Here is a 23,754-nt window from a genome sequence, read left to right as displayed (position 1 = left end):
AGAAAGGTCAAAAAACGCCAATCACGATCACGATTTTAAACCCTTTGGGGCCCTCTTTCTTGGTTTTCGATTCTTCCTTTTCTGTTTGTGGGCTGATGTTTTTTTTACAAATGAGGTTTTACCATTATAATTTATTACTGTTTACCAGGCATGCGTGTTATGTATTTTGGTATTTTCTAGCATAAACTGGCATGGATAACATGATCTGTTCAGTGTGTAATGATCTTGAAATGAGGTTTTACCATTTTCAGGCAGTTATTCCGTTTTCAGGGGATGCATGTTATGTATTTTCCAGCAAACGCTAACATGGATTACATGATCTGTTCAGTGTGTACTTTTCTAGAGTCAGAGTGTACACAAACAGGGGAATAAGGCACTAGCAGGTCTGCACATAATTTAACCGGGAAGATTGGAAAATCTCCACCCTTACACACTAGGGCAGCTGGGAAGCGAACCCTGAATCTTCAAGGTGGAAGGAAGAAGTCAATACCGCCTCATCACTCTAGATGTAAACATATTTTAAAAAAACGTGCAATTGTCTGTTTACTTCAAGACTTGCCACTCTATCAGTACAGTCAAACCTGTCTATAACGACCTTTCAAGGGACTAACTAACGATGGTCCTCATAGACAGGTGGTTGTTACGGAAAGGTAAATTATATAGGAAAGAACCTTGTCAGCGTTTCTCTAGATTGGTTGTAATGGGCAGGTGGTCGTTACCAAGAGGTGGTCGCCAGAGCAGGTTTAACTATAGTGTTGCAGGGAATCAAATACATGTCTGACTGAATCAAATGTTTGGAAGTACCTGCAGACTAAAGCTGTGTTCACACCTATGGATCAAGCTTGCAATCTGGCTACAGTGGAACCCCCATTTTAAGACCTCCAAACATCTGAGAAAATCAGGTCTTAAAAAGGAGGGAGTCTTAAAATGGGGGTCATTTTACAGAGGTTATGAACAGAAAGTCTGAGAAAACAAGGTCTTAAAAAGGAGGGGGTCTTAAAAGGGGGGTTCCACTGTATCACTTGCCACCTGCTTGGCACTTTCCAGATGGTAAACATCCCATTCCGAACAAACACGGTTGTTCACACTGCCCTCGCAAAACTTTCTCGCCTTCCGCACTGTCTCTCTCAGACAAGCAAAGCTAGTGGAAAATGCGTGCAGATCAGGAATTATTGATATATATATATATATAAATTTATAATGAGAGCGCTGCTAAAAATGCCAAAATGTGCACTCGATCGCTTGTACTTTTAAAGAAAAGTTAAATATAGAATGACGTCAAGAGCGAGAATGCATAGAAATTACGTCATGAGCAAGGGAGATCATCCTTTACTCTGTGTGTGTCTCCACCGCCTACATTCCAACAAGGAATTTTGAAAGCAGGGAGCACACTAGAGGTAATGGAAGAGGTGGGGGGAGGGGGTAAGAATTAGATCTAGAAAGAACTCTTCACAGACAGCCTACTGGAGAATCAAACCCTTTCGGAGCCGATTGCAACACTGAACAAGAATAACCCGAGGAGAGTTCTACAACCTCAAAGGATTGAGAAGTCACCGAAGTGCATTTAAGGGCATTCTCATAGAGTGCTGAACCTGAAAAGGTCCGTTTTTGTTTAGCCAAGACTGCTACCGGTTTCGAGCTGAGAAGCTCTCATCAGGCAGTCTCTTGGCATAAAACTGAGAAGAACTCTCAAGCTTCTATGCAAAAGAGAAAACCACATTTCTGCGGTAGGCCCTCTGCATAGACGAGAATTCTTCTTTGATTCCCCTGCAACTGCCAGTGAAGAGTATGAAAAAGAAATTTTGAAGTATCAGCAGCTGCTCTTGGTTGTTGAAGCAACAAAATATAAATTTATAATGAGAGCGCTGCTAAAAATGCCAAAATGTGCACTCGATCGCTTGTACTTTTAAAGAAAAGTTAAATATAGAATGACGTCAAGAGCGAGAATGCATAGAAATTACGTCATGAGCAAGGGAGATCATCCTTTACTCTGTGTGTGTCTCCACCGCCTACATTCCAACAAGGAATTTTGAAAGCAGGGAGCACACTAGAGGTAATGGAAGAGGTGGGGGGAGGGGGTAAGAATTAGATCTAGAAAGAACTCTTCACAGACAGCCTACTGGAGAATCAAACCCTTTCGGAGCCGATTGCAACACTGAACAAGAATAACCCGAGGAGAGTTCTACAACCTCAAAGGATTGAGAAGTCACCGAAGTGCATTTAAGGGCATTCTCATAGAGTGCTGAACCTGAAAAGGTCCGTTTTTGTTTAGCCAAGACTGCTACCGGTTTCGAGCTGAGAAGCTCTCATCAGGCAGTCTCTTGGCATAAAACAGAGAACTCTCAAGCTTCTATGCAAAAGAGAAAACCACATTTCTGCGGTAGGCCCTCTGCATAGACGAGAATCCTTCTTTGATTCCCCTGCAACTGCCAGTGAAGAGTATGAAAAAGAAATTTTGAAGTATCAGCAGCTGCTCTTGGTTGTTGAAGCAACAAAATATAAATTTATAATGAGAGCGCTGCTAAAAATGCCAAAATGTGCACTCGATCGCTTGTACTTTTTTTTCACATCTGAGAAACAAAGGAACATAATCACTCTAATTCTAAATGCGTAAAACATGCACATCAAGAGTAGGTGACAGTTGTGCGGAACCAATCTTCTGGTTTCAATTTTCGCATAACTTCCAGTCCCACGTAGTCTTGAAGCACATGTCGTATGTATTCAGAGCACTTACATCCCTTTGTTTGAATAGCGCTCTGCCTCCTTTGATTGAAATCCTTTCTTTGTTCGTCGTTTGTCTTTTTCTGTAAAATGTATTTTGCAGGTGCTTTTGTTACTGCTTTTCGCCATACTTTGTTTGACCTATGGTTCACCTCTTTACGCTTGTCTGTATTACTGGTAGGGAATTCACAAGCTTGTTGTTTCTTTTTGAAGTGAGCAATCACCACACACATAAACAGAGACACTAAATACATTTCCAAACCCCAGACATGCACAACATAACCTGCTAAACAAGTATAATAAATATAATTATCTTGATGTACATTAATTAGAAGAACAAGCACATTTTTTCTGTACTTTGTAATATTAATATGCTATTTGTGGAAAGGAGAAATTTTTTTTTAAAAAATCCTTTCTTTCACAGGATCACTTCACACACACACATAGGCACACAAACACACACTTTCACAACAGATAAGCAAATCCGGAATGGTACACACTTACAGACACAGAACTACAATGAGAAGCAAAAATCAAGATACGAGTAGTGAATTTAGTTTACTACTCAAAGTCAAAGCAAGCAAAGTAATGAAAAGTCTTCTGGGAATAGTTTGAACAATAATTCTGATATCCAGTACTTCTGTCAAACTCACAGAAAATGTATAACATTAATTACAGCATGTAACTAGACGTGCAGAGTACACAGAAAAGCTGCCCAAAATGATTATAAAGCAACACATCTTTCATTTACAATTATTAAAATGGAACAGAAAATTAAATCATGGCATTTGCTTCAAACAACGAACTTGTACTGGTGAATGCCAGTTTGCCACCACTATTACAGTCAGACTCCGCGTTGACGGATCTACTTCAACACATTATCTAACTCTCCTCGGCAGTTTGAGCTTCGCCCGTGTCTTCCATAGTTGTAGCTTTTTGCCCTGTTTTGCTACCCTCAGCTCCTTTTCCATCATCCTGCTCCAACGTATGCGATTTCTGATTCTCATCTTGACTGGGAGAAGTATCCTGAGCTGGCGGATTCTCAGGCTGCTCTTCTGCTTCGCCGGCATCTGGTTCCGTTGACAGGGTTTCTGTTGCATCACCATCCATCCTTTTCTTTTTTGCAGGTGGGTCCGTCATCTCGTCATCGCTGCCAGCATCTGTTGTTGACTTTCTCTCTGCTGCTTTGGTCATGGTGGTAGTATGCTGCCTTTTCCTGTTCAAGGGTAGCTGCAGCCCTGGCACCGGCTTGGTGAGATATTCAGCCAAAAAAACACTGTGGCCCTTCTCCAGCCTCTCGGGCAGGTTGATGAACCATGAAATGCGTCGCTTGTAGGTGGGGTCGATCTCCAGCTGGGAGTAGTAGCGGTGGAGAATGATGATCTTGTCCTCATCCGGCTGGGGTTCCATGGGAATCCACTTGGTGACTTTCTGCTCGCTGGCTCCCCTCCCACGGCCTCGGCCTCGACCAGGAGGGCGACCTCTCCCTCGAGGCGACACCCCAGTTGAAGCAGGAACTCTCTTGCTTTCCCTGCAGTACTTGTCCCCGTGCTTGATCATCGGCTGCAGCATGTTGTCAGCAGTAAGCAGGTAGTAGGACTTGCAGGTGGTGCCGCTCTTCTGGTTGTACCGACCGCAATCATCCTGGAAGTAGTTACGGCGATGCTTGTAGCGCATGTTTCGGCTGTTGTCCACAACGTAGTACACATCTTCCTTTTTGCCTGCAGGGATGTTTGGGAGAATCTCTGTTTCTGTGGTCAACACGTTGAATATCTCCTGGGCAGACAGGAATGCTGTTCCAGTCAACGGGTTGCCTCCCTTTGCCACCACGGTGAACTTGTCCATCCAGTTGATGTCGATGTTCTCCATGTGATACTTGTTCATGTAGGCTTCTTCATTGTCAGCGGGCTCAAGCGTGAAACTAGAAGGCATTTCAAAGTCAGAGTCATCACCGTCATGCAGTTCATCCTCAGACCCTGGGTCAGTGTTCTCCACCACCACTTTCATCTGATTCTTTTCTCTGGGGCTGGTTATGGCCATGACCTTAGCAGTGGGTTTTCGCATGCGCCCAGAGACTCTGGAGGGTGTGTTGAATGGCGACATGACTGTGGGAGACAACGGCACGATGGGCATGTCCACCAGTGGCACAAACATGTCTGGCACCCATGACCCTGGTGTGATGGTGGTCTTCTTGGAGCTGCTCCAGAATATCTTGAGGTTTTCTCCGGAATCGATCTTGTTGCGGGGGACAAACACCCTGTTGAGAATGCTGATAGCACGGTCCATTTTGCCATTGACAGCAGGATAAATGGACTCGATGTGCCTCCTCACGACAGATGCGAGTGCAGACATTGTCCAAACACATGAGTCTTCATCCGGGGTGGCGCAGTTGAGACAACTCTCCATATAATCAGGCGCACATTTAGTCAGCTGTTCGTAGTTATCTTGCCATTTGTAGAAAGATTCGTGCACCACCATCTCGATGCAGCAGCGAACACGCAACTCTTTGGCGAGTTTTTCGTTGCCACCCAGAGCCACGGAGACTGCAGAGAAGAGACTGTTGTTGTCCTTGGTGACCTTGGCAGCATTTTTCTTCTGTGATGGGCAATACTCCTGGAGGAGTGCCTGAGCTTGGACGTCAGAGGAGTACTTGGGAACCCTTACGTTGTGGTAGGCCAGATCCTCCTTCATGAAGAGCCGTTCTCTCTCCACATAAATGTACAGCTTTTCTATGCCTTGCTTGGCAGCCTAGAGAGAAGAAAGAAAAAAAAAACCAATTAGTGACTCACACTATTACTTTCCCCACCAGATGGTTGTCTTTTCAGAGAGAAAGAAAGAGAGAGAGGGGCCAGAAAGATAGATACTGAGCTTCAATCACAATTTTATTCCGTCGATGTCAGTGGTAGTGGAGGGGGACAAAATCTTGTGCAAGCTAAAAAGTGAGACACTGCATTATATAAAAACTGTTAAGAAGTCATCACATCTCACTTAGTCCTAACAGTAACAAAAATATGATTGAGTGCAAAACTGTAGACTAGCAGTGGCAAAACATCTAACAAAATCTGTTCAGTCAGTAGTCAACCATTTGCACAGAGCCCCTAGGGTTTTCAGTCATGCCCCAGGCAGCTATCTGTTTGAAAATATATACCAAGTTTCATTGACTTTCATGCAAGGAGTCAAAAACTACAATATTTTTACGAATTAACTTTGGACTAAGTGCCATCGGGGCAGGCAAGAGTCACCCTCGACCAGGTTCACATCAGGTCCAGCGCATTTATTAATTACGTCAAAGCCTACATGGAAGTCTATTAGTCTTGGCGAGAGGGAGAATTTTTTCTGTTTTGGGTACTTTGTGTGTGATTACGAAAGAAAATTGTAAAAGATGGTTTGTTTGTTTGTTTGCTTAACGCCCAGCCGACCACGAAGGGCCATATCAGGGCGGTGCTGCTTTGACATATAACGTGCGCCACACATAAGACAGAAGTCGCAGCACAGGCTTCATGTCTCACCCAGTCACATTATTCTGACACCGGACCAACCAGTCCTAGCACTAACCCCATAATGCCAGACGCCAGGCGGAGCAGCCACTAGATTGCCAATTTTAAAGTCTTAGGTATGACCCGGGCGGGTTTCGAACCCACGACCTCCCGATCACGGGGCGGACGCCTTACCACTAGGCCAACCGTGCCGGTTGTAAAAGATGGTATGTGGGCCCATTTTGGCAAACTGCACATAGCGTTGAGCCCCAGAACGTCTTCGCGGGAAATGTTAATTACATTTTGGTGGGAGATGCGAACTGGAAAACCACATACAGTTTCGTTTCGCTGGAAACACTAAAGGTATGTGAAGGCATCTGTGAGAAAGCTGTGTAAAATAAGCTTTTGACTGTTTATATCATAATCTGCGACAAAAGAAAAATTGTTGCTTCAGCAATCCTGTAGTGTGACCCCTGCACAGTCCCTTTAAGTTATCATTACTGTTAGATTTACTGATTTTGTAAGTTTCGTCCCATTGCTTTATTTCTATAACTTAGATACATGTATATATACCTTGTGCAAACGACTAATGGACCCGTCATAGCTGAAACTGCCTCTCTCGTCCGAGCGGCAGGATTTGCAGATGTACGGCACTTCGGGGAGTTCTTTGAAGGCCTGCAGAATCTGAATCTCCAGCTGTTCACATTTCACATGGTGCCAGTTCCCACAGACATCACAGAAAACCCCCTCCCATCCTTGACAATATTCACTGCACTTTGCGCATGCATGTTGCAGGTTGCCCTTTCCATGCAAGAGAGGCATGGCTGTTCGTCACTGCATATAAAGGCCTGAAATCAGATCAAAATGATTCAAATAAATTGTTATAACAGACAAGTACTATAAGTAAAAAGCTTGAGTTACAGTACACAGGGCAGCCGCAGGGTTGTACCTTAAATAAACACCTGCCCGGTGCCGTGGGTACAAATTACCTACACTGAAACAGTTTCAGGCGAGTTCAAATTCATGGCCCATCCCCCCCAGACACTTATAAGTATAAAAGGTTTAGTTACCATTCAAGTTACAGAATGAAATGTTGGGATGCGTATCTCCTACAAGGGGTTTAGGAGGAAAACGACGGCCCAACCATGTTGATCCTACATATGCGACTTAAAAATTAAAAAGGGAGACAACCGTGGGAGCTATTTTCTTGATCAAATTAATTATTTATGCTTTAAAGTTTACATTTTGGGATCAATCCGTCAATTAATTTCACAAGCACTATTCTTTGCTTTGATATATTAGTTTTGTAAGTGACTTGAGTAAAGATTAAACAGTAAAGAATCCCACTGGATTGTGAATCTGAATGTGAGTTATGAATTTACAAATACAATGGCATACATCAGTATATGCTCTTTGTAATTTTTTAAACACACATTTGGCGCTAATAGTAATATGCTACCATTTAAATGATAAACGGCCAATGATAAAATGGATCACGATGAAAAATATGAACCGTCAGTGTCAGGATTTTCAGCGAATATAAAACAAGGTTCACCTAACATCAAGACTGAGGTCTACGTGTTGTGGATTTATTTGTTTGCTACACAAAAAACTAGGTGTTCGTGTTTTTCCCAAGCTAATGTCTTGTTTTCAGTAATATTTACCCAATTGCACCGAAACTTTTCAAACGCACGCAAATCTTGCTCCGGAGCCTTGAAGGAAGGCGAACAGACGGAAGTGTCTATTTACCGCAGATCGACTTCAAGCGAGGTAACTCAAGGCGTTTCCTTTCCACACGTGCGGGTGGTAGCAGAAGACGCAGCTTCAAACGGTCAAAAATGGATTTCGATGCTCCACCACCGGGAGGAAAAATGGGCGCAGCCGACAAGGAGCACCTAATGGGTCAAGTAAAACAACAGATCGCACTCGCGAACGCCCAAGAACTTTTACAGGTCGGTAAACGGTTAAGATTCAGTTCTTGCATAAGCCAAATAGCAGACAGCACAAGTCATCTCAAAGTCAAACTCGCAGTTCCACAAGTTTCCTTGTATTTGTCTTCGTCTGCTTTGCTTGACAACTATGTAGCTATGTAGCGTTTGTGGAGACAGAACGTCGCCTTATAACTGTGATTTCTAGTGGATAAAGCAATGATTGCGATGGTCTGCTTTCTAAAAGCTATACGCACTCGGAGTGTATACAGGATCGATGGGTCTGTATACACTCCGACAATGAAAAGCTCTGTAATAAATCTGAAGCCAATGAAATTCCCCCTAACAACTCGTTAGAAAGTAGCCAATGAAAAATCAGTCTGACGTATGGACTTCCGCTATTTCTTTTTTGGAGTGTCGAGGGTTAGCAAATAAGTACATTCACATAGTATCCAGGTTTCCCAATTGCTTCGTTTCCGGCCTTTTTATGTGGAGCACGTGATGCGCACAAAAAATACTGGCGGTCTAGAAGTGTCGTCTGCGCAATGATCGCGGCGGCTTTCTTGACCGCCAAGGACGACCGCGCACGTTGTGAGACGTCATTTGTTAGACCTCAATACAACCGTTTCTGGGTCGATAATTCCAATCTCCGACAATAAACTGCCGTGAAGCATCAGTTTCGTGTTTGTTTTTGTCTGTGTTTGTTCCCAGCGTACATTGATACCATGAATCGAAAGTGAAGCGTTCCTTCCTTCCGGAAGGTAATGCCGGAATGTATACAAGATTCTGACCACTGTATACACTCCGAGTTCTACTATTTAGGGGTTCATTTGAACTGAACGTAAGCCTTATTTTTAACATATACAGTATTGGCGTTAACCGGTAATTAGCGGTATTTTACCGGTTGAAATGAGAAAATACCGGAATAAAAATGGCTGCCGGTATGACCTACCGGTTGATGTTTAGAACTACAGGGTTTTTTCGCTGGTAGAACAATAAAACCAGTACTCTGAGTTGTACTATTCCAATGACGAGCCCACCGGTTTTTTCTGGACTGTTTGCATCATAAAAGTTTGCGTACCGGTTTGAACAAATACTAGCGCCATCACTGCATATAGTTAAGCATTAGTTGAGCTCAGTTTGGCTCATCAGCTAAAAATGAGGCGTTTGCCATAGCCTTTTTGTGATTGGATTTCCATTTATTTTGCAGAAAATGTCAGAGAAGTGCTACAAGAAATGCATTTACAAGCCTGGCACTGCCCTTGACAACTCAGAGCAGGTAAGATGTGTTGAATTGATTAATTATTACAAGTAATACTAATATAGTTTTTTTTTTTTCACTGATTATCTCTCTTTCTTTCTTTATTTGGTGTTTTACGTCGTTTTCAACCGTTCAAGGTTATATCGCGATGGGGAAAGGGGGGGGATGGGATAGAGCCACTTGTTAATTGTTTCTTGTTCACAAAAGCACTAATAAAAAAATTGCTCCAGGGGCTTGCAACGTAGTACAATATATGACCTTACTGGGAGAATGCAAGTTTCCAGAACAAAGGACTTAACATTTTTTACATACTGCTTGACTAAAATCTTTACAAACATTGACTATATTCTATACAAGAAACACTTAACAGGGGTAAAAGGAGAAACAGAATCCGTTAGTCGCCTCTTACGACATGCTGGGGAGCATCGGGTAAATTCTTTCCCCTAACCCGCGGGGGGTCTGATTATCTCATGTGGATTATTTCTAACAGTGCTTGGTAATATTTTCTTGTGTCCTCAGTACAGACATGCCTGCATGGACAGACTGTTGAGAAGTCCGAAGTATCTAAAACAGTTGTGTATACACTTTAAAGTTTCTTATCATGTGATACAATGATGCAAGCCAAAAAGCAGATCTTGGTACATGTTTGGTAATCCAGCATTTCAAACGAGATAAATAACAAAGCGCACTTGATTATAATGACAGAAAAATGTGGTGTCAAATTATAATTTGAGATAATGTTGACAGGAAGGGCTATAGTTTTTCAGTATAAATTTCTTAGCAGAACTTTACATTCTTCATTGTTTTCACTCGTTTGCTTTGTTTCAGAAATGTATAGCGATGTGCATGGACCGATACATGGACTCCTGGAATTTGGTGTCACGAGTTTACAGTTCACGTCTGCAGAAAGAACGCCACAGGATGCAATGAAGAGTTGGATGAACATTATGAAATGTGTGCAAGGTCTAAAAAAAAATATTAAAAAGTGGGGATAGGGGCACAGAAAGGGAGGTTAGTGGTCAATCAGTCAATCAATCAATCAATCAGTATGAGGCTTATATCGCGCGTATTCCGTGGGTACAGTTCTAAGCGCAGGGATTTTTTTATTAAATTAAAAAAAAAATTTTTTTATACAATTTATACCGCGCACATATTCAAGGCGCAGGGATTTATTTATGCCGTGTGAGATGGATTTTTTTTGCACAATACATCACGCATTCACATCGGCCAGCAGATCGCAGCCATTTCGGCGCATATCCTACTTTTCACGGCCTATTATTCCAAGTCACACGGGTATTTTGGTGGACATTTTTATCTATGCCTATACAATTTTGCCAGGAAAGACCCTTTTGTCAATCGTGGGATCTTTAACGTGCACACCCCAATGTAGTGTACACGAAGGGACTTCGGTTTTTCGTCTCATCCGAAAGAATAGCACTTGAACCCACCACCTAGGTTAGGAAAGGGGGGAGAAAATTGCTAACGCCCTGACCCAGGGTCGAACTCGCAACCTCTCGCTTCCGAGCTCAAGTGCGTTACCACTCGTCCACCCAGTGGTGACTGAAGTGACTTGATTGTTTATGAATTCGTCTCGACTCAGTTCAGGGGTACGTACTGTGTTGGGTCCTCCAGAGGACTCTTCCCATGAAAGGACACATTCTGTAGTCCCTATGACTTTACCAAAATATACTTGTCATGAACAGACACCTGCAGTGAAGGGATACTTTTTGCAGCTTCCAATGGCGTCCTTTCATCACGGGTACAGTCAAACCTGCCCTTGCGGCCACCTCTCAAAAGAGACCACCTGCCTACAGCGACCACTCTGAAGGATCCTAGATAAGATTTTCGTCTATATAATTCACCTTTCCATAGCAACCACATGTCTATATCGACCACTGTTTGCTGAAGCTTTGGATGGTCGTTTTAGACTGGTTCCACTGTATCATCATGTGTATGAGAATGAAGAAAAAGAGAAGAGAAACCCCCCGCGGGTTAGGGGGAAGAATTTACCCGATGCTCCCCAGCATGTCGTAAGAGGCGACTAACGGATTCTGTTTCTCCTTTTACCCTTGAGTGTTTCTTGTATAGAATATAGTCAATGTTTGTAAAGAGTTTTAGTCAAGCAGTATGTAAGAAATGTTAAGTCCTTTGTACTGGAAACTTGCATTCTCCCAGTAAGGTCATATATTGTACTACGTTGCAAGCCCCTGGAGCAAATTTTTCATTAGTGCTTTTGTGAACAAGAAACAATTGACAAGTGGCTCTATCCCATCTCCCCCCTTTCCCCGTCGCGATATAACCTTCGTGGTTGAAAACGACGTTAAACACCAAATAAAGAAAAACAAGTCGCGTAAGGCGAAAATACAATATTTAGTCAAGTAGCTGTCGAACTCACAGAATGAAACTGAACGCAGCAAGACCGTATACTCGTAGCATCGTCACTCCACCGCCCGTGGCAAAGGCAGTGCCCGTGGAATTGACAAGAAGAGCGGGGTATTCGTTGCGCTAAGAAGGATAGCACGCTTTTCTGTACCTCTCTTCGTTTTAACTTTCTGAGCGTGTTTTTAATCCAAACATATCATATCTATATATTTTTGGAATCAGGAACCGACAAGGAATACGATGAAAGTGTTTTTAAATTGATTTCGAAAAAAAAAATTTGATAATAATTTTTATATATTTAATTTTCAGAGCTTGTTTTTAATCCAAATATAACATATTGATATGTTTTTGGAATCAGCAAATGATGGAGAATAAGATAAACGTAAATTTGGATCGTTTTATAAATTTTTATTTTTTTTTACAATTTTCAGATTTTTAATGACCAAAGTCATTAATTAATTTTTAAGCCACCAAGCTGAAATGCAATACCGAACCCCGGGCTTCGTCGAAGAGTACTTGACCAAAATTTCAACCAATTTGGTTGAAAAATGAGGGCGTGACAGTGCCGCCTCAACTTTCACGAAAAGCCGGATATGACGTCATCAAAGACATTTATCAAAAAAATGAAAAAAACGTTCGGGGATTTCATACCCAGGAACTCTCATGTCAAATTTCATAAAGATCGGTCCAGTAGTTTAGTCTGAATCGCTCTACACACACACACACACACACAGACACACACACAGACACACACACACACGCACACACGCACATACACCACGACCCTCGTTTCGATTCCCCCTCGATGTTAAAATATTTAGTCAAAACTTGACTAAATATAAAAAGGAAGAGAAAGGTATACCATTTTGTCAAAATAGTGACAGATAATGAATTGATAGGCTGTATGCAGGAAGTGAGCCGGTGTCGGAATGTATAGGTTGACTGCCTTGTTAGCATCATCTAGTTTCTTTAAGTGTTTTTTTGTTGTTTTCAGGTTCATGTTGGGAGGGTTATAAATAATAAATGGTATCATGCACATGTATGTTTATACAACCTCAGGATGAAAGTTTATTTTCTTTATCACAAAATTAGAGTAGGTCATGTATTTGCTGGTGGAGATCTGGTCTAAGTCATAATAAATTTTGAGCGGAGTTTTGCACATCATGAACTTTCATCTGTTTTGAATATGAGCTGATTTTGTCTCTGTTGTACATCTTTATTGTTAGAAGGCTAGTTAGTGAAATTTGCCCCAGAAATAGTGTAGTTTACAAATTAGATGTGGCTTTTTATTGTTCTGCAGATACACAGATCATAGCTTTTGAGGCTCAAGAGCATACAATCTGATTTTGTCTTTGTTTCATTCGAGTACACATTCACCGATTCACTGATTCTGTTGCTGAAAAAAATCAACTGGGACTGGAAGACTACACAAACAAGAACTGCATCCCAAAATGTGTTATTATTTGATGAGAGAGTAGTTTGTGTGAGAGATTGTGTGAATACGCTGGCTTGAATGAAAATGTATCATCTCAAGTGTCATTTATTTTCATGCCAAATGGTATGTTTGCAAAATTGTGGTGACTAATAAGCGTTAAATCATTTCAAGTAGATTATAGTTGCAAGCTGGTTTGAAGTTTGTTCATTATGAAAATAACATTGAGCTGGTTTATTGTGTGATGTTGTCAGACATATTTTGTACATGTGTGATCTGAAATGTGTGAAAGAGTTTGTATTTGAATAAATAGATTCAATTTTACTTTCATTTGTGATGTTTGTCGATATATTTAGCACAAATTCACATTTGTTCGCTCTCTCTATTTCTCACACACACACACTGGCTGTCTTTCTGTGTGGTTCCTATTTATTCACATGACAGAAATAACTGACCCCAGAGAAGCATAAATGTAAATAGTATTCAGTGCATTAGCAATCATTTCCTAATCACAATAACTCATGAACTATCAGTAAGGTTTGGAATTTTCCAGGTTGACATTCAACAAGTTTACAATTGCAGAAGCCTCAAAGAAGTATCCAAAACAATTCTCTGTTTAGAAATTATATCCAGTCTGCTTTACAAAATAAAAATACGCACACAAAAAAGAAAAATGTTCTGAAAACTTCTGCTCTAAGCTTTATGACAAGAGAAGAACTTATTTTACTCCTTTCTAGCTAAATCTGATACAGTGGAACCCCACTTCTAGACGTAACTTTTTTTTGTTGTTGAGAAAATCAGGTCTTGAGTTAAAATGAGGGTAACTTAACAAAGGCAATGAACAGAAAATCTTAGAAAAGAGGGTCTTTAAAATATAGTCTTAAATCAGGGGGTCTTAAAAAGGGGGCCCCACTGTTCTACTAACTGTGCAATCGTATATCATGCATGTGAAAGTAATTGAACATTACTGAGGTACATATTGTATTCCTGCGGAGATCTCACCCAGTGTGTAGTCGTTCTCACCTCTTGTAAAATTATCCGTTCACATGCTATGTTTAAAGGTTTGTTAATTAGCAAAGATACCCTGCAGTTCACATGCAGAAATCTGTTTGAAAGTCTCAATTTTTATAGTTCTCATATATACATTCTGTATGTAACCGCCATTTGATTATAAGTTGAAGGGAAATCTCCCAATTCCATGCAACAACTCCACAGCAGAGAAGATGGGACCAAAGGTGATGATGACAAATCAGAATATACTGCGACACAGAGGACATGTGGCGTTCTGACTCGAGTTCAGCCACTTGTACTGAAAAGAGAAAAGCAGAGATTGGCTTAAAAATGTCAATATCAAAATGCCAAGAAAGATGTTATTACTAACAGCATTTTGTCTAAACATTAGCTACTGCTTAAAACTAAACAGACTTAGTTGTTCGTCCCGATGTCAGGTTAAAGCTGAGTGGCAGTGTGGTACTTGCTTTGAAAAGCTTGACGTAGTAAAAGGGGCTCTAATTCTACTACACCACTTAAAGCTGTGGTCTATTTATGACTATCCGGGGCTACGAGTTTGGAAAGATAGGGCTGAAAATCATGTACAAAATTCTGTACAGCAAACGGTACCCGAAACCCCATCTATACGGCGTGTATGACCTTGAGAGCTTCAGTCAACGCTTGAATTTTGCAGTGGTAACATCCGGTTTGCTCTCTCATAGCTAAGCATACTTGTCAAGAAGGATCGAGGAGAAAAAATAAACGACTTGGCAGGGATTCGAACTCATGGCCTCGGGGCCTTGAAATGTCGGGTCCGATGTCTTGACCGCTAGGCCACTCCAACAGTGTTGTCAAAGATAGAATTTTTTTAAATTTTTTATATCATTCTACGCTTGAATTACCATTCATGCGGTACAAAAACGTACGTAAAAATTGCCATTCAAATTTGCCTTTATTTGCAAACATGTTTCACGGAATCGCAGTACATGTTTACACCGTCATGCTACATGACATTCGCGCCGTGCAAATAGCTGCGATATCTCTATTTACAACATGCAAGAAAAATGACAAGAACAGTAATTGAATCTCTCCAAAGCTCTGTGCAGTTGAAAGCAGACATCAAAGAAGAAGTTATACATGTATTCATTTCTGAACAGTGGGCGGATAGAGATATAAATCATGCTGCTTCAAGAATAACATAACATGAATTCATATCAATGTTTTTCCTTCTTTTTCTCAATTGGCGTAGTAGCCTAGTGGTTAGGACATCAGACACGAAGTCTCAAGGTCGAGAGTTCGAATCTTCGCCGGGGCATTTATTTTTTTCCCTTGATCTCTCTTGAAGATAAAATATGATCAGTCTTGAGAGAGCAAACCGGATGTTATCCCTGCAAAATGTAAGCGTTGACTGAAGCTCTCAAGGTCATACACGCCGTATAGGTGGGGTTTCGGGTAGCGTTTGCTGTACCGAATTCTGTACATGATTTTAATCCCTATCTTTTCAACCTCGTAGCCCCGGAAAGTCATAAATAGACCACAACATTAAGACAAAGTTATTTCCGGAAAATGTCTCTTGCCCTAAAGGTCCCTGTCATGTGAGGACACCTACAATGTAGGAACACTTTGGGCTGGTCCCAAGAGTGTGGTAACTGTGATAATTTCTGATGTGACTTCTATTCCAAGGGCTTATAAAGCTTAGAATTTGATTTAACAGGGTAACACAAGTGACAGGTTGCATGTAGATTGTGTTAAAAACATTAATTTTCAATGAAACAATAGCTAGACTCACCAAGCAAGCTTTGTGGAATTTCTTCTTGCAAGTTTTGCACGGAACCATGGGGAGCTCGTAGTTTGAAGCATGGATGACAGCATAGCAAATGAAACATTCTTCGACACCCTCAATTCTCTTATCAATGTTTCGCTTCCATAGCCTGAGGCCTTCCATGATGGTTCCATTCTGCCAAGAAAGAAATCGTGTGAATGCATGTGTTCACTTGAAAACAGTTAAGAAAAGAGGTTATCTTTTCAAAGGTATAACTCTTCACTGTCATCAAAGTTTGCAGTATGCTCCTGTACTTTCTACTTTCATTTTTGCCATTTATAACTTTCCTAGACAAACCTACATTTCTTCTGTTTTTCAAATCAGGAAGAATATAGCCCCTCCCCCTAAACTTTTCTTTCTTCTTGTTAAAATAAAATACTGCTTCTGTGAGATTCTGTCTGAAGTTCAAATAAGTATGGATCATTAATAGTTCTCAAGCTTTGCTAACAAAATTTCAAAGTGAAGAACACCAATAAACTGGAGCTTATCTGACAAAAATTAAAAGTATGGGACATACATAAATAAGCTAAAACTGTCTAAAAGGCTTTGTCGAAAGTCAAAAATTAAACATCTTCCATTCATTATATTATTGTCTCAAGTTCCCTCCCTCAAGACAATAAAAAAAAAATAAAAAAAAGGACCATGGGAATCCATCATCTTTTAGTCTGATATGACTTGGGCAAAGTTAACTTTGCAATGTCTACTTCACAAGCTGGCCGCACGAAGCTTTGGCACTGAATTGTTGTGAAGTCAACTTCGGACTCTTGTTAAGGAAGGCCTTTACGTACCTGATGCTGAAGAAAGATGGTCATCTGCAGCAACATGCGTTCCCACTGCGCCTGCTTGACCACAGCGTGTCTCTGTGCGTCCACAGAGATTTCGCCCAAAGGATAGCTCTCCGGTAGCGTGATTTGGATCTCAGCCTTCAGCTCATCTGTGGTGTAGGATGCCGTCACCTGTCTTGTGATGCTGTTGGCCTTCACCTGTGGTTCAAAGCGGAAGATGTGACTCTCATCATTCAGTAGGAAACAGACTGTACAGTTGAACCTGTGTAAAACGATCTCCCAAGGAGTCAACCAAAAGTGGTCGTTGAAAATGTGAAATAATCAAAACATCTCATCGAGGATCCTTTTGGGTGGTCGTTATGGACATGTGGTCGTTATGGACAGGTGGTCGTTATGGACAGGTGGTTGCCAGGGCAGATTTGACTGTATCAGCATTACTGAGACAACAGTCGTGCTCAAAAAGATAGACTGGCAAACTTTCTTCCTACACACACACGCACTAAATTATGTCCAGAAGACTTACATTCTTCTCCTCTCCAGGGAAATGCATACACAACAGAGAAGAAATAGTGTGTGAGAACTTCGCCTGACAGACCTGATACTAAAGATGGTCAGCTACATTGTACTTGCTTAAGTTTTACTTACCACTGTGGAAGCTAGGTTTCATGCTTTTTACTCATGACCAGTTTCTACAAAATAGCTGTATACTCACCAAAAGGTCAGGGATAGCTGATTCTGAGCTGTTGACAGACTGCATTTCTGACTTGATGAGTTGCGGACTGACATACTTGGTGGTGAACCTGAAAAAGAGAAAGAAGAATCATCAGAGCAAACAAATAAAATGTACTAACTCAACTGTGAAATTCACACACGATGTCACATGCATGTATGCATGCACACACACATACATGTTTGCGTGTACACACACACACACACACACACACACACACATGCCCCTTTTGAATGGAATCATTTCACAACACCAGTCACTTTTCTTTAGACTGGGATTTTGAAACAAACAAAATCAGTCACCTATGTTCTCAGATTTTCCAGGTACTACTCACTTGTCAACATAAGCAGCAGATTTCCTGTCCTGATCTTTCCACCACTGTCGCACCAGGACAGGTATGACCTCCAGACAGTGCAGGTACACGTAGCATGATGCACGCTGTATGTCCTCCCGCTGGCCAACACCTGTGGGCAGAACAGGTAGCACTATGTCACTATTCTGTGTACAGTGAAACCCCCTTTTAGGACTCAAATATTGAAAAAATTAGGTCTATCCAGCTTTAGGTCTTAAAATGGAGGCAGATTTACAAGGGCTAATAGAAAATGTGTAAAAGCAAGGTCTTAACCCCTTCACTGCCCAGCACGTACTAGGTACGTGGTCATGTTTGGTTTATCATACGCCCATATACATACTAGGTACGTGGCATTTATATCAGCACCTTTCAGGACATTTGTGAAAACTAAATGGGAGGTAACCACTGTCCAACTTCTTGTAGGGGTTTAAACACAGTTCTTTACCATTGACCGTTCAGATAAGTTAGTACCACATGGTAAAAACTTTTTTAGAAGTTTTTTCCGATCTATAAGATTCAAAATGGCGGCCGAAAGTCGGACATCAACTCGTAGACATGTTTTGAAATGATACAGTGTTCTGGAAGCTCTACAAGAAGTGATTTATGGATTACCACACAGAAGAATACTGTTATGGGCTGTAATGTGAGTACCTGATGTTTGACACCAGTTTTAGCTGTGTTTCCTGCGGTTTTACGTGCTGCAGTGTGTGTGTGAAAGTTTGGAAACGGTAATTTTTGACAAAAATGCTCATTATATCGATTTTTACTATAACAATCACAAACAAAGTCCAATGATCATGTTATCACATAATAGCCAAGGGTGTAAGCAAACCACATGCCAAAGATCTAAGAGATATCTCAATAAATGATTGAGCAGTGAACAGATTAGTGAACCTACCGAAGAAAGCGAAATTTGCCCTGGCGCACAGCAATACCAAAATGCTGTTATACTGTGGCAGTGAAGGGGTTAAAATGGAGGCAGATTTACAAGGGCAAATAGAAAATGTGTAAAAGCAAGCTCTTAAAATAGGGAAAGCCTGAAATCGGTGTATCGTATGACTATGATTAGTATCTGGTATCGAGATCGATGTGCATCACTGCATGCTTTTGGACCGCATGCTTTCGTTCGACATCAGTGTATCTATTTGTAAACCTGAACCCACGAGTAGTTACGGGGCTTGATTAAACAAGCAAGAATACTATATGTGGGTAAATAATTCAATAGAAAACTGTTTACCATAATCGTTTAAGGAAAGAATAAGTTAAATAACATTACTTTGTGGGCGGCATCAATCAAAACGCCCATGTCATTCCGGATCATTGACGGACCCGGACATAAACTAATCCTCCATGTTACGACCCCTCCATATAACGACCGAATTTCGGTTACATTTTCAAAGTCGTTAGACAGAGGTACCACTGTATAACAAAAGCAGCAAAACTTCTCCTTACCTTCAGCTGACAAAGGCATGACAGACGACTCAAACCAAGAATCAGAACCACTAGGCTCTGGTGAGAGTGGTTTGAGTGGTGACCCTGGGCCTGCAGATTTGAGCGGCGATGTGGCTGATGGGCCAGAAACAGGTGTGGCCGGCATGAGTCGGAACAGGTGAGTCAAGAGACGCTGGACGTTGGAGTGGTCTTTGAGGTAGGCGGCGTACTCTGCTCGTCCCTAAACAAAAATTCAGAGAAGTAGTGTGGGTGTTTCACTTGAAGAAAAACAAACAATCACACACAAAAAAGAACATTTCAAGGAAGGACGTTAGCTTATTGGAAAAACAGAATCTCACCTTTTCAGGAGAAAGAGAATGCATACAATTGCACATTCACAAACAAAAGTGCATGGGATGAATAAGGCACTCTGTTCGTGTATCACGTGTGTTTACAGAAGAACCATCATTGTAAGTCCTCCGAATATTCAAGAAAATCAGGTCATAAAAAAGGACGGATTCTTAAAATGGAGGTAAATTTACAGAGGTTATGTACAGAAAATCTGAAAATAAAACAAGATCTTAAATGGGGGAAGGCCTGACAAGGGGGGGGGGGGGGTGTCACTATACCACTAGTCAGTATGACTATGTTTTGGTAAACACAAACATAACAAACTGAATTTGCATGTGATGGACATCATACCTTGGAGCCAGCACTGTGGAAAAGACGCAGCATCAGTTGCCATGCCAACAGGTATCCCAGGGCAAACTGGTATTCCTCAGTGCCTGGTGCCATGGCGACAGTGGTTCCCATGTCAACAGGGGAGAGAACCACATCCATGGCAGTGGCACAGTCTTCTATCACTTTCATCAGCATTGCTGGGGGAGGCCTGAATATTCAAAACAGAAGCAACAAGAACAATTGAAATTGGTGAAATTGGCAACTCGTGGCGATTTTTCCCATAACAATTTCAATTTCAAGAAAGAAAATTGCAAAGATAACCGTCTTGGTGTTCCCCTGAACACGCTAAGAAACATGGTCAAAATTCACAGGCAGATTTTTAAAGTGCTATTCAATTTTGGTTGAGCAACCTTTCAAATGCCGGCATATCATTCTGTTTTGCATGTTCCTCCTGCATCTTTATCTAGCAGAAAGAAAAGGGCTCAGATAGAAAATCAAATGTAAATTCAAACATAACATCTGTTATCAAAAAGGAAAGAAGAAAATATTTCACCTTGATTCTGTGTCAGTGTTGCTACTGCTAGCACCTTCAGCAGCCTCTGGTTCCTTGTGGTAGGTTGGTAACAGTGGTATGATTCTGAAACATGGCAAGTGCCTCTTGATGACTACATAATCAACTGAAAAGACAGGTACAGGTGCACAAGATACTTTTTTCCTCACAACCCTACAACTTTGTTTGACCCTACAGAAAATTAGACTGAAAAAAAAGACCAATAAAAAGCCACATTCACCTGTGTAAGTAAATAAAAAAACAAAAACAACTTCGGTCAAAAACAAAAACAAATTAAAAAAGACTATTGTTTTTGGCCTTGTCATCGGAAACAAATTTCTTTTTACATTTAGTCAAGTTTTGACTAAATGTTTTAACATAGAGGGGGAATCGAGACGAGGGTCGTGGTGTGTGTGTGTGTGTGTGTGTGTGTGTGTGTGTGTGTGTGTGTGTGTGTGTGTGTCTGTCTGTCTGTGTGTGTCTGTGTGTGAGTGTGTGTGTGTGTGTGTGTGTGTGTGTGTGTGTGTAGAGCGATTCAGACTAAACTCTTGGACCGATCTTTATGAAATTTGACATGAGAGTTCCTGGGAATGATATCCCCGGACGTTTTTTTAATTTTTTCGATAAATGTCTTTGATGACGTCATATCCGGCTTTTTGTAAAAGTTGAGGCGGCACTGTCACACCCTCATTTTTCAATCAAATTGATTGAAATTTTGGCAAAGCAATCTTCGACGAAGGCCGGACTTTGGTATTGCATTTCAGCTTGGTGGCTTAAAAAATAATTAATGAATTTGGTCATTAAAAATCGGAAACTTGTCATTAAAAACATTTTTTTTCTAAACGATCCAAAAACAATTTCATCTTATTCTGCATCATTTTCTGATTCCAAAAACATATACATACGTTATATTTGGATTACAAACAAGCTCTGAAAATTAAAAATATGAAAAATATGATAAAAATTGATTGTCCGAAATCGATTTAGAAACAATTTCATCTTATTCCTTGTCGGTCCCTGATTCCAAAAACATATACATATATGTTTGGATTAAAAACAAACTCAGTACGCTAAAAAGAATACAGATACAGAAAAGCGTGTTATCCTACTCAGCGCGACCATTACCGCACTATTCTGGCTTGTCGATTTCACTGCCTTTGCCACGAGCGGTGGACTGACGAAACTACGAGTATGCGGTCTTGGTGAAAAAATGCAGTGCGTTTCGTTTCGTTCTGTGAGTTCGACAGCTTGACTAAATGTTGTTATTTCGCCTTACGCGACTTGTTGTTTTGTGCTCTACAAACTCACCTGTCCAACAAGGTGAAAGCCGTGACCTGTGCAGGTGCCAGAGGACAGGTGAGGGCAGGACACAGGTAATTGAGGACGGTCTGGATGGAGTCAGGGAGGGGGGAGGTGTCGTCGCTGGCCATGAGCTTCAGTGGCAGATTGTGCGCTAGCACGCGGTCCTGGGGACACTGGGTCATGGCGGATCCCACAGCTCTCAGGATCACCTCTGTCTCCCCCGTTTTGGATCCCTTCAGCTCATCTGTGGACACAACCGACTACAGTGAAATATGAGAAAAGCAGTAACAAACCCAAAAACCCATTCGCACAACTTAGGTGTAGCAAATTACGTGAACAACATTCTGACCATTCTAGCTTTCAATGTTTTAGTGATTCGCATTCACATGTAAGCCTCTGTCTTCAGGGTAACCTCCATCAACCCCCCCACAAAACAACAACAACAACAAAAATAACAGAAGAAAATGTTGTGGAAACTATGCACACTTATCGAACAACCTACCCAAAAGTCTAACAAAGAGAGGGAAGAGGAAGGCGTAGATTCCTTCAGCAAAGAACTCCTTCCATTCCGTCTCCAGGTTGGGCGGGTAGACGTCACGGTTCACTGGCAGTCGCTGCTGAATAGTCAGAGCCACAGACGCCAACAGCTGACAAGCGGCCATGCAGAACGTCTGCACGCTTGTGGGTGAGGCCAGAGAAACTTTCGAACTGTTCAGACTCTGAAACGCAAAACAACCTTTTTTCCATGATTGACGGATGTCAAATAGTCTTCCTTAGCTATCCACATACCGAAATGTAATTAAATCTTTTGGACTTCTTTGTGGGTGATCCCGCTAACCCCCTGGGGTTAGGCAACAAGTCAAGTATGGTGCAGTATGTGAAGACAAAAGGATCATCCTATAAGACAGTCATGCAGACAGCTGTTATATAAGTACTTTTCTTTCTAGACTAACACAGACCTTCCAAGGCCATCTGAGTCCATCCCTTAATGAGGAGGATAATGCATTCTGCAGAACATGTGGAGATGTGTTGGTGGGTTTTTTTCTCTCAAAAAAGAGCTTTTCAGGTAGAAGGCTTTGAAGGCGTTCACAGTAAGCTGCATGGACACTAATGTAAAGAATGTTAACAACATTGCAAAAAAGTGCAACTGAGTTTACATCCTAACTAATGTAAATGATGTTAAAAAATGTAAAAAAAAGTACAACTGCGTTATATCATCAAACAGTTCTCAAAACAACCAGCAACACTTTTGTACTCAATGGCTAAGCAGTCCAAAGTGCAATCAAAATACTGACCTCAATCCAGGACACCGCTGAGCACAATATGAAATCCCAAATGTCAGGGGTCAAAGTGCACGACTCTGCATTGGCAACTGTTGTCAGGAACTGCATAGCCGACACGTTGAACGCAACTCGCCACAGTGGCTCCTCCACGACATTGCTGAAAAAGAACGGAAAGACATTAGCTGCTAAAGGGTCAAACAAACAAAGCAAAAACCGCCCTGTAATGTCAAATAAGGAAAACTTTTCTTCAGAAATAATTGTGCCACTCTTTTCTGAAAATATATATATATATATATATAAGATCTAAAATCAAAGTCCTGAGAGACACCGATGTTTGTTTGTTTGTTTGTTTGCTTAACGCCCAGCCGACCACAAAGGGCCATATCAGGGTGGTGCTGCTTTGACATATAACATGCGCCACACACAAGACAGAAGTCACAGCACAGGCTTCATGTCTCACCCAGTCACATTATTCTGACACCGGACCAACCAGTCCTAGCACTAACCCCATAATGCCAGATGCCAGGCGGAGCAGCCACTAGATTGCCAATTTTAAAGTCTTAGGTATGACACGGCCGGGGTTCGAACCCACGACCTCCCGATCACGGGGCGGACGCCTTACCACTAG

General features: G+C 41.5%; 2 protein-coding genes across 3 annotated transcripts in view; both read right to left on the bottom strand.

Moving 5' to 3' along the window:
• Positions 1-3,260: 3,260 nt before the first annotated feature.
• Positions 3,261-7,958, bottom strand: LOC138962594 (uncharacterized). 2 transcript variants are annotated; one of them, XM_070334467.1, is made up of 3 exons: positions 7,862-7,958; positions 6,771-7,045; positions 3,261-5,469 (listed from the first exon to the last, which is right to left on the bottom strand). In XM_070334467.1, exons 2-3 carry the CDS (start codon positions 7,017-7,019, stop codon positions 3,604-3,606), a joined length of 2,115 nt encoding a protein of 704 aa, XP_070190568.1. In that variant the 5' UTR covers positions 7,020-7,045; positions 7,862-7,958; the 3' UTR covers positions 3,261-3,603. The 2 variants fall into 2 exon arrangements, with proteins under 2 accessions (XP_070190568.1, XP_070190569.1); XM_070334468.1 differs by lacking the exon at positions 7,862-7,958 and adding an exon at positions 7,753-7,770.
• A 5,649-nt stretch (positions 7,959-13,607) lies between these two features.
• Positions 13,608-23,754, bottom strand: part of LOC138962592 (E3 ubiquitin-protein ligase listerin-like) — a 31,096-nt gene continuing 20,949 nt past the window's right edge. Inside the window, exons 21-31 of the mRNA XM_070334464.1 lie at positions 23,139-23,283; positions 22,346-22,562; positions 21,850-22,087; positions 20,545-20,628; positions 20,013-20,199; positions 19,332-19,551; positions 17,862-17,991; positions 17,510-17,597; positions 16,801-16,995; positions 15,980-16,147; positions 13,608-14,509 (exon numbers count right to left, since the gene is read on the bottom strand). Coding sequence (XP_070190565.1) covers positions 14,450-14,509; positions 15,980-16,147; positions 16,801-16,995; positions 17,510-17,597; positions 17,862-17,991; positions 19,332-19,551; positions 20,013-20,199; positions 20,545-20,628; positions 21,850-22,087; positions 22,346-22,562; positions 23,139-23,283 — 1,732 coding nt within the window. The 3' untranslated portion in view covers positions 13,608-14,449. The remainder of the gene's footprint in view (positions 14,510-15,979; positions 16,148-16,800; positions 16,996-17,509; positions 17,598-17,861; positions 17,992-19,331; positions 19,552-20,012; positions 20,200-20,544; positions 20,629-21,849; positions 22,088-22,345; positions 22,563-23,138; positions 23,284-23,754) is intronic.

Source organism: Littorina saxatilis, linkage group LG3 (assembly GCF_037325665.1).
Source record: "Littorina saxatilis isolate snail1 linkage group LG3, US_GU_Lsax_2.0, whole genome shotgun sequence".
Classification (NCBI taxonomy): domain Eukaryota; kingdom Metazoa; phylum Mollusca; class Gastropoda; order Littorinimorpha; family Littorinidae; genus Littorina; species Littorina saxatilis.
Note: the sequence above shows the minus strand (reverse complement) of the source record. Positions and strands in the feature narration are given on the sequence as shown.

Bases quoted from the DNA above. Each gene is read 5' to 3' on its own strand.
- LOC138962594 (XM_070334467.1), bottom strand. From the start codon at position 7,019: ATGCCTCTCTTGCATGGAAAGGGCAACCTGCAACATGCATGCGCAAAG. The intron at 5,470-6,770 runs GTATATATACAT...TCTTCTCTCTAG, and splicing joins CCATTAGTCGTTTGCACAAG to GCTGCCAAGCAAGGCATAGA.